Here is a 13,528-nt window from a genome sequence, read left to right on the forward strand (position 1 = left end):
TTCAAAACCTTGTTCGTCTTCCAGATAATTATTAGTGCACAGTGCTTTGCTGTGAAGCAGTTCATAATCATTTCCGTGGTGACTTGTGTGTATGCAAACAGAACAGCGATCAGCAAGTAGGGGCTTTTGGTTAAGCGAATGTCTTCAAGGGCTTCTGATGATGCTCTCGACTTGTTGTTGAAAGACTTTTTTCCAGAGGATCGGGATCATATTCTGATTACCAGCTTCCAGATTTCTTCTTGTATCCTCAGTAGGTTGAAAAAGACTGCAGCTAGTATGCAGCTCTATTTTTCTGGGTTGATGATTGGAAACAGATTCAATCACTCATTCAATTCTATTTATTGAGGGCTTACTGTGTACAGAGCGCAGTATTAAGCACTTGGAAGACTACAATACAACAATAAACAGACACATTCCTTGCTCACAACAAGCTTATGGCCTGGAGGTGGGCGGAACAGACATCAATACAGATAAATAAATTACATATCTGACAAGACCCCTGCAGCAACCTGCATGATCATTGTGGAATAAACTTAGAAACTGATAAAGGCCTCAGAGCAGATGAGCATTTTCTAGTAGTCGTCAGAGTCAAGATTATTGATGGTTGAAGGATTTCGCAATTAATGACAGTCGTTCTCCCGGCCCCTTTCACCCCCACAAACTCCCCAATTCGGTAGGCAGTCGTCATAGATGAGGTTCAGAAAGATTTCCAAGACCCGTGCTTTGGAGAACCACAGGATTAGATGGCGAATCCACCCAAGAGAGCAAACTCGGGGAGTCTGTCATTCACACCAACACGTTTTCCTGGTCTGCCCTGGATCCCACTCAATATCCCGGCTAAGGATCATTTCTCCAGGGGTCTCTGAGCGCTGCACAAAAACCCCAGCATGCGTGAGTCTCATTACTGACTATTTGCCCTCATCCTGCCTCTGGCCTGGAACGCCTTCCCTCCTCATTCCCTCAGACAATTACTATCCCCCACTTCAAAGACTTATTGAAGGCACATCTCCTCCAAGAGGTCGTCCCTGATTAAGCCCGCTTTCCTCTTCTCCCACTCCCTTCTGTGTCACCCTGAATTCCCAGCCCCGCAGCATTTATGCAAGTATCTGTAATTTATTTCTGTTAATGTCTGTCTCCCCGTCTAGTCTGTAAGTTTGTTGTGAGCAGGAAATGTCTGTTTGTTGTCACACTGTTCTCTCCCAAGTACTTAGTACAGTGCTCTGCATACAGTAAGTGCTCAATTAATACGATGGACTGACTGCTCTGTATCTTCACACCATGTAGATGGGCCTGGGGCTTTCATGGGAGGTCTGAGTCCTGGATGACGGGAGGCATCGTCTCCAGGTGGTTGGGCCATTAGCTTCTGAAAAACTCCAACTCCTTAATCCTCCAGCTACCGTTCCCCCGGAAATTTGGGCTGCCTTCTTCTGAGCTTCACCAGGTGTCGATGGAGCTTCTCTGGGTGCCTCATTTCAGACTTGCTAGCTGGTAAAGGTGATACCAGTTGACACCCTTTTCTTGTCCTCTCAGGCTGCTTTGCCTGGGCACAGAACCCATCGTAGGTCTGACCACCCTAAAGTGACGTCAGAGCCAAAGCTACCCAGCTCAAAACCCATCCAAGTTTTAGTCCTGGATGACGGGAGGCAGCGTCTTCAGGTGGTTGGGCCATTAGCTTCTGAAAAACTCCAACTCCTTAATCCTCCAGCTACCGTTCCCCCCGGAAATTTGGGCTGCCTTCTGAGCTTCACCAGGTATCGATGGAGCTTCTCTGGGTGCCTCATTTCAGACTTTCTAGCTGGTAAAGGTGATACCAGTTGACACCCTTTTCTTTCTTGTCCTTGCAGGCTGCTTTGCCTGGGCACAAAACCCATCGTAGGTCTGACCACCCTAAAGTGATGTCAGAGCCAAAGCTACCCAGCTCAAAACCCATCCAAGTTTTAGTCCTGGATGACGGGAGGCAGCATCTTCAGGTGGTTGGGCCATTTGCTTCTGAAAAACTCCAACTCCTTAATCCTCCAGCTACCGTTCCCCCGGAAATTTGGGCTGCCTTCTTCCGAGCTTCACCAAGTATAGATGGAGCTTCCCTAGGTGCCTCATTTCAGAGTTGCTAGCTGGTAAAGGTGATACCAGTTGACACCCTTTTCTTTCTTGTCCTCGCAGGCTGCTTTGCCTGGGCACAAAACCCATCGTAAGTCTGACCACCCTAAAGTGATGTCAGAGCCAAAGCTACCCAGCTCAAAACAAATCCAAGTTTTTCTGTGCATCTCTGACGGTGACACTGTTCATTCAACAATGTCTGGCTTAGGTACAAAAAGTAAAAAAGGAAGAAAGTTGAGTGGAAGAAAAGTTGTTTATTTTCTCTCAGGGCATCTGTTACATGGCTAACTTGTGAAATCTTCGTACTACAGGTACCTAAATGAGGAGCAGAATTAACATCTCTCCTTCATTTAGGACATTCAGAAGAAAAGAGGAAGATGAAGCGTTTAACCAGGTCTTGAGTGGAGTGGGAGTGAGCCCTACATAAGCCTTAATGGAAGTGGCTAAGAGATCATCTTAGCCATTAGAGAAGCAGCGTGGCTCAGTGGAAAGAGCCCGGGCTTTGGAGTCAGAGGTCATGGGTTCAAGTCCTGGCTCCTCCAATTGCCAGCTGTGTGACTTGGGGCAAGTCACTTCACTTCTCTGGGCCTCAGTTACCTCAACTGTAAAATGGGAATTAAGACTGTGAGCCCTCCCCTTGGACAACCTGATCACCTTGTAACCTCCCCAGCGCTTAGAACAGTGCTTTGCACATAGTAAGCGCTTAATAAATGCCATTATTATTATTATCATCTCTGAACCAGTAACTATTAAAAATTAATATTTTACTAAGGAAAATATATTTTGAAGGGACTAAGGAGGAAATACAGTTATAGAGAAGCAGTGTGGCTTAGTGGAAAGAGCACGGGCTTGGTAGTCTGAGGTGGTGGGTTCTAATCCTGGCTACACCCCTTGTCAGCTGTGTGGCTTTGGGCAACTCACTTAACTTCTCTGTGCCTCAGTTACCTCATCTGTAAAATGAGGATTAAGACTGTGAGCCCCACGTGGGACAACCTGATTATCTTGTGTCTACCCCAGTGCATAGAACAGCACATGTTTTGTCTTGTTGTCTGTCTCCCCCTTCTAGACTGTGGGCCCCTTGTTGGGTAGGGACTGTCTGTATATGTTGCCAACTTGTACTTCCCAAGCACTTGGTCCATTGCTCTGCACACAGTAAGTGCTCAATAAATACGATTGAATGAATGAATGAATAGTAAGTGTTTAACAAATACCATAATTATAATAATAATAATTATTGTTAAACCACAGAACCCAGAAATAAACTGACAAACCCTTGGTTCTCTGGTTTACTTTCCCCAAATTCCTAACAGTAACAATGGTAAATATGGTGTTTTTTTGGATGCTTACTGTGTGCCAAGCACCATACTAAGCACTGGGGTAGATGCATGGTAATCAGGTTGAATACAGTCCCTGTCCCACATGGGGCTCGCAGTCATAAGTTGGAGGGAGAACAGGTAGTGAATCCCCATTTTACAGATGAGGAAACTGAGGCACAGAAAAGTTAAGTGACTTTCCCAAGAATGTATAGCAGGCCAGGAAAGTGGGAGAGCTGAGATTAGAACCCAGATCCTCTGACTCCCAGGACTGTGGTCTTTCCACTGGGCCACGTTGCGTCTTAACTTTATTATCCTCTCTCCCAGGTGCTTATGAGTACAGTACTCTGCACACGGTAAATGCTCGATAAAGACCATCGATAGAAAGTAAAGGCATTTATTGAACTCCTACTTGGTGTAATGAGTGGTTGGGAAAGTACAACAGAAGCAGGACACGTAGTCCGCCCACAAGTAACTTACATTCTTCTAACGAAGGAGAAATAAAAATATTTATAAATGGAGTAGTCAGAAAAGGTAAAGAATTGGTAAAGGTGATTCCGGTCGATGCCCATTTCTTTCTCATCCTTTCAGGCTGTTTTGCCTGGGCACACACCCACAAACACACCCATCGTAGGTCTGAGCACCCTAAATAATAAGAATAATAATAATGGCATTTATTAAGCGCTTACTATGTGCAAAACACTGTTCTAAGTGCTGGGGAGGTTACAATAATAATAATAATGTCGGTATTTGTTAAGCGCTTACTATGTGCAAAGCACTGTTCTAAGCGCTGGGGAGGTTACAGGGTGATCAGGTTGTCCCACGGGGGGCTCACAGTCTTCATCCCCATTTTACAGATGAGGTAACGGAGGCCCAGAGAAGTTGTGACTTGCCCGAAGTCACACAGTTACAATTGGCAGAGCTGGGATTTGAATAATAATAATAATAATGATGATGGCATTTATTAAGCGCTTACTATGTGCAACGCACTGTTCTAAGCGCTGGGGAGGTTACAGGGTGATCAGGTTGTCCCACGGGGGGCTCACAGTCTTCATCCCCATTTTACAGATGAGGTAACTGAGGCCCAGAGAAGTGAAGTGACTTTCCCAAAGTCACACAGTTACAATTGGCAGAGCTGGGATTTGAATAATAATAATAATGATAATAATAATAATAATGGCATTTATTAAGTACTTACTATGTGCAAAGCACTGTTCTAAGTGCTGGGGAGGTTACAGGGTGATCAGGTTGTCCCACGGGGGGGCTCACAGTCTTCATCCCCATTTTACAGGTGAGGTAACGGAGGCCCAGAGAAGTTAAGTGACTTGCCCAAAGTCACACAGTGACAATTGGCAGAGCCGGGATTTGAACCCATGACCTCTGACTTCAAAGCCCGGGCTCTTTGCACTGAGCCGTGCTGCTTCTCAGTGATGTCAGAGCCAAAGTGACCCAGCCCAAAACCCATTCGAGTTTTTCTGTGCTTCCATTTATATTCATAAACGGAGCAGTCAGAACAAATAATTCGACTGTTCAATTGATCGTACAGGTAAAGGGAAAGTGCCGAAGGAGGGTATAAATAGTGTGTTTTCACTTTTCCTTCTCTCCAGTTCTCTTGTCCACCTCTGACTGGAGGTCTTACTGGATATTTTGAAGTCATGCAAGTATTCAGCCAAGGTTAATTGCTTCAGTAGCACAACCCTGAAATAAAAATTATTGAATACGTCCAAGTTATAGCTCTGAACATTTTTGGTACGATCTCTGGCTTCATTAGCAATTAACGGTTAATTTAATTGGCCAGATGTAGGTTATGAGAGAGAGAGAGCAGTGTATGTTGCCAACTTGTACTTCCCAAGCGCTTAGTACAGTGCTCTGCACACAGTAAGCGCTCAATAAATACGGCTGAATGAATGGTCTAGTGGAAAAAGCACAGGCCTGGAAGTTGGAGGACCTGGGTTCTAGCCCTGGCTCTGCCTCTTGCCTGTTGTATTACCTCAGACAAACCACTTAGTTTCTCCGTGCGTCAGTTTCCTCATCTGTAAAATCGAAATTCAGTACCTGTTCTCCCTCCTGTTTTGACTGAGTCCCATTTGGAACCAGGGGCTGTATCTGATCTGATTGTTTTGTATCTATCCCGGTGCTTAGCTCAGTGCTCGCCACATTGTGTTTAACAAATACCCCAAGTAGTAGTGTTACTACTACGTCGGTCCCTGAAAACCTTCACAGTATTGGCAGGCCGTGGGATGAGACTATGCTGTGTGTCTTCAAATGGGGTAATCCAAAGCCAGGGTGAACTCCTGGCATAAAATGCCCCAAATTTTGGGCATTGAACAGCTTTCACCTCATTGGTTTTTCTACCTTGGTTTTATCTTTCTATAATAATAATAATAATAATGGCATTTATTAAGCTCTGTTCTAAACTCTGGGAAGGTTACAGGGTGATCAGGTTGTCCCTTGGGGGACTCACAGTCTTAATCCCCATTTTACAGATGAGGGAACTGAGGCCCAGAGAAGTGAAGTGACTTGCCCAGAGTCACACAGCTGACAATTGGCGGAGCTGGGGTTTGAAACCCGTGACCTCTGACTCCAAAGCCCGGGCTCTTTCCACTGAGCCACACTGCTTCTCCTCTTCCTGCTTCCTTCATCTTTCTCTTCATGCTTCCTATCTCCTTTTATCTCTCTGGCCGTTCATTCTCAGTCTCCTTCGCGGGCTCCTCCTCTGCCTCCCACCCCGTAACTGTGGGGGTCCCTCAAGGTTCAGTTCTAGGTCCCCTTTTATTCTTCATCTACACCCACCCTCTTGGAGAACTCATTCGCTCCCATGGCTTCAACTACCACCTCTATGGAGATGATACCCAGATCTACATCTCCAGCCCTCATCCCTCTCCCTCTATGCAGTCTTGCATTTCTTCTTGCCTTCGAGACATCTCTACTTGGATGTCCTCCCATCGCCTCAAGCTTAACATGTCCAAAACAGAACTCCTTGCAAACCTCCCACTCACTTTCCCATCACTGTAGATGGCACCACCATCCTTCCTGTCTCACAAGCCTGTAACCTTGGCGTTATCCTTGACTCCTCTCTGTCATTCAACCCACATATTCAGTCCTTCACTAAATCCTGTCGGTCCCACCTTCACAACATCGCTAAAATCCGCCCTTTCCTCTCCATTCAAACCATTACCACGGTAATATAATCACTCATCCTATCCTGCCTGGGTTACTGCATCAGCCTCCTTGCTGACCTCCCAGCCTCCTGTCTCTCCCCACTCCAGTCCATACTTCACTGTGCTGCCTGGAACATTTTTCTACACAAACCTTCAGGACATGTCATCCCGCTCCTCAGAAAACTCCAGTGGTTGCCCACCCACCTCTGCATCAGACCAAAACTCCTCACCATGGGCTTTAAATCACTCCACCCCTCTTACCGTCTCCTACCTCACCTCACTTCTCTCCTACAGCTTCACTCCTTTCGTGCTAACCTTATCACTGTGTCTCGATCTCGCCTGTCTCACCGCCGGCCCCTGGCCTACGTCTTGCCTCTGGCCCGGGTTCCCACGTTTTCCACTATCACCGGGCAAGTCCAGCGGAATTTCGGGTGGTAGCTTGAGGTCTGGCAGAAATTCCTGCCACTGCTAACATGTCCTAAGATTTTCTGAGGTTATGACTGGACTGTCAGAGATAAGAATCTTGTGGTAGTAAGAGTGCTAGAGAAATCCTTCAGAGTGGCAGCATTAAGGGGTTTGTAAGATCCAATAAATGATTAAATATAAGGTAGTGATCTCTCCTGGATGATTGGAGATCTAAGACTATTTTTTTCAGTGGAAAAGCCCTTAGTACCTTGGGTGTGCCTGCATTTCACGAGCATCCCTGACTCGGCTTTGCGTCTTTCTAGAAGTTACTGTGGAATCATCATAGATCACCCTCTACCAGAGATCCACAGGTCTCTGTCTGAGAGCTCTTGGATAGACTGGAAGCTCACTGTAGGCAGGCAATATTCATTCAGTTGTATTTACTGAGCGCTTACTGTGTACAGAGCACTGCACTAAGCGCTTGGGAAGTACAAGTCGGCAACATATAGAGACGGTCCGTACCCAAAACGGGCTTGCAGTCTAGAAGATGTCTGTTTATTGTTGTATTTTCCCAAGCCCTCAGTACAGCGCTCTGCACACAGTAAGCACTCAGTAAATACAACTGAATGAATGAAAGAATAATTCTTTTTAGGCTTCAGGTTTTGAGGTAAGATATACTATTTTATAAAATGTTTAAATTTGCTCTAGAGGTTAGTGCCTAGGACAATCACCTGCGTAACTTTCCTAAATGTTCTTGGAATCTTTGGCCAGGTCTTCATTTTACTATCTGTTTTAATTGGAATGATGTGGGTTGGTTCTTGTTATCATGTTTTTATTGAAATGCCAATATGGCTTTCTTTTTTTAGTATCATTTTTGCAGTTCTGGTATTCTCTAAAACACGTATTGGGCCTCTCTACCCGGTTCTCTGCACACAGTAAGCACTCAATAAATACGATTGAATGAATGTCCTGCCGTCACATCTGACTTAACCGCGTCAAAAAAAGAACTCCTTATCTTCCCGCCCAGTCACCGTAGATGATACCACTGATACCACCATCCTTCCTGTCTCTCAAGCCCTTTACCTTGGTGTTATCCTTGACTCCTCTCTGTTTCAATGCACATATTCAATCCATCACTAATCCTGCCACACCTTTGCAGCATAGCTAAAATTTGCCCTTTCCTCTCCATCCAAACTGCTACCACGGTAATCCAAGCACATATCCTATCCCTCCTTGATTACTCTATCAGCCTCCTGACCCACCTCCTCTCCCCACACCAGTCCAAACGTCACTCTGGTGAACGGATCACTTTTTTGCAAAAACGTTCCGGCCATGTTTCCCCGGTCCTCAAGAAACTCCAGTGATTGCCCCATCAAACAGAAACTAAAGCACTCAATCCCCCTCCTACCTCACCTTGCTATTCCTATTACAACCCAGCACACCCACTTTGCTCCTCTAATCCTAACCTTCTCACTGTACCTTGATCTCAGCTATTCGCTGCCACCCTCTCGCCCATGTCCTCCCTCTGACCTGGAATGGCCTCCCTCTTCATATGAGAGACAGTTACTCTCCCCCTCCCTTCACAGCCTTAATGAAGGCACAATCTCCTTCCCTGACTAAGCCCTCATTTCCTTTTCTTCCACCCCTTTCTTCATCACCTGGACTTGCTTCCTTTATTCATCCCTCGTCAAAACCTCACAGGACTTACGTACTTACCTGTAATTTTATTTATATTAATGTCTGCCTCCCCCCTAGACTGTAAGCTCGTTGTGGGCAGGGAATGCGTCTTATATTTTACTCTAACAAGCGCTTAGTACAGGGCTCTGCACATAGTAAATGCTCAAGAAATACGATTGAATGCATAGCAGTGTGCTAGACTGTAGCGGTTACAGAACTGTGGTGTCACTTTCTGTGCCCAGCTTTAGTTCACCTGTTCTGGCGTTGAATGTTTTGAAAGGTAAAAATGCACCTAGCTAAAATAAAATGTCATTTTTTTTGTTTATGTGCAGAAAAGATGAAAAGGAATATGCACTGAAGCAAATTGAAGGGACAGGAATATCCATGTCGGCTTGTAGAGAGATTGCAGTAAGTGGATTCAAGTACGGTTCTTTATTTCACCGTTTCATTTGTATAAGACTGTGTTTTTACTTAACCAGCAGTGAGTCAGGGTAGTACAGTCTTTTTAAATAGATTAACTGTTCATTTCCCCAAATTATTAATTTCAAGAGGTGACAGGACCCGGAGATTTCGGCTTTGTATCCCGGCTGACAGGCCCCACAAAGTCACTCTCGACGTCCTGGACCTCAGTCAGCCTCCTAAAGCCCTACAGTTCCTCCATTCTTCTAATGCGGGTTTGAGAAGCTTTTCAGCTCCGTACACCTCAGTGTCCCCTCTCACGCTCCCGGCTTCCTGGGCCCAGGCGGCTCCCCGACATTCGGAACTTCTCCTCCAGGCCCACCGCAGGCAGGCACCAAGATCTGAGTTCTCAAGAGTGTTTCTTAATTTGATAAGAGTGAAAATAATTCCAGTTCAAATCACCTTTCCTCAAATCTAATATTTTCCCCTCCAGGACCCTCCGTACATCCCTGGGACTCATGTTCCTTTGGTCCTTCCCCCTCGTCTCTCAGGGCATTCCAGGTTCCGGTCCCACTCTCTCCAAGTTATTCCGATGCAGGGTGTCTCGTGTCCTCTTTCCCCCTAAAGGGCAGGAGCCTTGTTCTTCTGGAGTCCTAATTCTGGTCCCCGAACCTCCAGGGTATCTGAAACCTAATCTGGGTTCTTCTGGGATCCTGATGAGAAGCAGTGTGGCTTAGTGGATAGAGCACGGGCCTGGAAGTTAGAAGGTCATGGGTTCCAATCCCGGCTGTGCCACATGTCTGCTGCGTCCTTCTCTGGGCCTCAGTTTCCCTATTTGTAAATTGGGGATTAAGAGTGTGTGTCCAAGCTAACTTGAACAGGGCCTGGCACATAGTAAGCGCTTAACAAGTACCGTAATTATTATTAGTTATTATTCCTGGTGCCTGTGCCCGATATGGGTCCACAGCATGAGCCTTCCCTGTGTCCTGCTCTCCCAGGTACGCAGCTCACAACCTTCTCACCTCCAAGTTTGGTGAGGGTCCTCTTCTCCAACTGCTGTTTCTTTCCCAGTCTTCCTCTCTGCTTGGCTTAGTTAAATATTTCCATTTCCCTCAGGAAGGGGCACCATGGCGTGACTCTCCTGGCTTCTTCCTTCCCTTCCTAAGTGTGGGGGCCAGTGGAAATGGCTGTCACAAGGTATTTAAATAACATGCAATTAAATACATTTTTTTAAAAAAAAGCCACAAACAGGACCTCACAATCATCCATCCTGATAGAAAAGTTTAAGGTGTTTGCTGCCTTATTCAGCAGGAAAATTGATATTAGCTACTTCTTTGAGCAGAAGAAATTTGAAAATGTTTATAATCTCAGAATGCCTCTAACAGTTTTCTCTAACATATTTTCCACCATTGCAGCAGATCTGCTCTAGACTTATATATGAATTAGGGGAGAAGCATTGCTGCGTATGAATTCTACATCTTCTTAGCTGAACCATCGAGTCTAGTGCCCTAATTGCTGTCTTTGTAAAGTTTACATTTCAGCGGGGGTGTTACAAAATGAAATAGTCAATTAACGTTAAGCAGAGGAAATCTAGGCTGTTTTTTAAGCTTGATACAGTCATAGGTCGTATTCCTTGAATGTCTAATATTCAGTTATTAAGAGATCATCATCGTCATCAATCGTATTTATTGAGCGCTTACTGTGTGCCGAGTACACAATTAGGGCACTAGACTGGATGCTTCAGCTAAGAAGATGTAGAATCATTAATCTTTAAATATAACGTAAAGATCATTAATCTTTAAATATAACATAGGTAATTTCAAGGTTTTCGATCAGAGTGTAGTATTATTCCAGATTGCGCCCTTCAGAACACGAAGCCTGTGACTGGAGTTGATGCATTCAGGTGTCAGGCAAGGCCTGTTTTGCGTAGCGTTTTCCAGGACCTCTCTGCGGTCACTCCGTTTTTTGGTTTTTTTTTTTGGTAATGGTATTTTTAAAGTGCTTAATATATGTCAACCAAATGCAGGCAAATGGTGGAATCAGGAATTGAACTCAGATTTCCTCACTTATAGTCCTGAGCTCTTTCCACTAGACCCTGCTGCCTCCTGTTAACTCTCAGGGAACCGACGGGGAGTCCTGGAGCAATTCTCTCCACTTCTCGGTGCAGCCCCTTCAAAGCAGTGTGGCTTAATGGAAAGAACATTTTAATTATTATTATTATTATTGTTGCATTTAAGCGCTTACTATGTGCCAGGCGCTGTACTAAGCACTGTGGTCGATACAAGCAAATCGGGCTCGTTCATTCATTCAATCGTATTTATTGAGCGCTTACTGTGTGCAGAGGACTATACTAAGCGCTTGGGAGGTACAAGTGGGCAACGGGTTGGACACCGTCTCTGTCCCAGGTGGGGCTCAGAGTCCCAATCACCATTTTGCACATGAGGGAACTGAGTCCCAGAGAAGTGAAGTGACTTGCCCAAGCTCACACAGCAGACCGCAGGCAGAGCCGGGATTAGAACCCATGACCTGGGCTCTAATCGTAGCTCTTCCTCTGCCCTGCTTTGTGACTCTGGGCAAGTCACTTAATATATCTGGCTTAGTTTCCTCATTTGTAAAATAGGGTTAAGATACCCATTTCCCCCTACTCATTATTATTATTATTATTAATAATAATAATGATGGTATGTGTTAAGCGCTTACGATGTGCAAAGCACTGTTCTAAGTGCTGGGGAGGTTACAAGGTGATCAGGTTGTCCCACGGGGGGCTCACAGTCTTCATCCCCATTTTACAGATTAGGGAACTGAGGCACAGAGAATAATAATAATAATAGTAATGGCATTTATTGTTATTGCCTAACAAATACTGAAGCCGTTATTATTATTACTTTATAAGGTATTTGTTAAGCATTGTTCTAAGAACTATTGTAGATTAAAGATAATCATGTTGGACACAGTCCCTGCCCCACATGGGGTGCGTAGTCAATGCCCATTTTACAGATGAGGTGACCGAGGCACATAGAAGTTAATTTACTTGCCTACTATATGGCCTAGTGGATGAAGCATGGGGTGGGGAGTTAGAAGGACCTGGGTTTGAATTCTGACTCCGCCACTTGTCTGCTGTGTGACCTTGGGCAAGTCGCTTCATTTCTCTATACCTCCGTTACCTCATCTGCGAAATGGGAATGAAGACTGTGAGCCCCATGTGGGACAGGGACTATGTCAAGCCTGATCAGCTTTTACCTAACCCAGCACTTAGAACAGTGCTCGACATGTAGTAAGTGCTTAACAAATGCTATTATTAGTATTATTGCTCGTATTACTACTGCTACTTATAATTGTGGTGTTTGTAAATTACTTCTTGAGCACGGTCCTGGGAATCGAAGGACCTGGGTTCTAATCCTGGGTCTTCCAAATGCCTGCTGTGTGATCTTGGGCAAGTCATTGAACGTCTCTGTGTCTCAGTCGTCCTGTTCTCCCTCCTGCTTAGACCGTGAGCCCCATGCAGGGCAGAGACTATGTCTGAACTAATTTACTTGTATTTACCTCAGTGCTTAGAACGGTCACTCCGTTTTTTGGTTTTTTTTTTTTGGTAATGGTATTTTTAAAGTGCTTAATATATGTCAACCAAATGCAGGCAAATGGTGGAATCAGGAATTGAACTCACATTTCCTCACTTATAGTCCTGAGCTCTTTCCACTACACCTTGCTAGTAAGCACTTAAAAAGTGCCATTAAAAAAATGGGCCGAACATTGTTTGTGCTGAGTGCCGGGGGAAATGCAGTACAATCAGATCATCATCAATCATCATCATCAATCGTATTTATTGAGCGCTTACTGTGTGCAGAGCACTGTACTAAGCGCTTGGGAAGTACAAGTTGGTAACATATAGAGACAGTCCCTACCCAGTGGTGGGCTCACAGTCTAAAAGGGACTAAAAGTCTAAAACATTGAATACAGTTCCTATCCCACATCGGGCTTTGGGTGTAAGAGGGAGAATAGGATTGCGAGCTCCATGTGGGAAAGAAAAGGTGCCCAATCAGATTATTTTGTGTCTATCCCAGGCATAGCGTATGGTAAGGGCTTAATAAAAACCATTATTTTTATTATTAATAATATAGGTGAGTTGCAGCGATTGATAGGGTCAGTTAGAGTCTAGAAGCTCCTTGTGGACAGGGAGCGTCGGACTCTATATTGTGAGCTCCTTTGGGCAGAGATTGTGTCTGTCGGTTGTGTTGTTGTATTCCCCCAAGCACTTTGTAGAATGTTCTGCACCAAATAAGTGTTCAATAAATACCATTGATTGATTGATTGATTGATTGATTACGCTGCTGAGTTCTAACAGGTGACATTTGGCATTGTTTAGTTTTGTGGCGGTACTGGTAAACTGATGAATTAAAACCAGATTGTCAGATTGTCAGAAGCAGCGTGGCTCAGTGGCAAGAGCATGGGCTTTGGAGTCAGAGGTCATGGGTTCGG

The 13,528-nt window shown here is 45.0% G+C and overlaps 1 protein-coding gene across 4 annotated transcripts in view; it reads left to right on the forward strand.

The window, feature by feature from the left end:
- The window catches only part of CDK19 (cyclin dependent kinase 19), a 281,016-nt gene that overhangs the window by 56,784 nt on the left and 210,704 nt on the right, over positions 1-13,528 (forward strand). For 3 of the 4 annotated variants that reach the window (XM_038760794.1, XM_038760796.1, XM_038760797.1), the window contains one exon: positions 8,986-9,061. In XM_038760794.1, coding sequence (XP_038616722.1) covers positions 8,986-9,061 — 76 coding nt within the window. Of the gene's footprint in view, positions 1-8,985; positions 9,076-13,528 lie in introns of those variants that run through there. The other variant, XM_038760798.1, reaches the window with a different exon arrangement.

This window comes from Tachyglossus aculeatus, chromosome 19 (assembly GCF_015852505.1).
Source record: "Tachyglossus aculeatus isolate mTacAcu1 chromosome 19, mTacAcu1.pri, whole genome shotgun sequence".
Taxonomy (NCBI): Eukaryota; Metazoa; Chordata; class Mammalia; order Monotremata; family Tachyglossidae; genus Tachyglossus; species Tachyglossus aculeatus.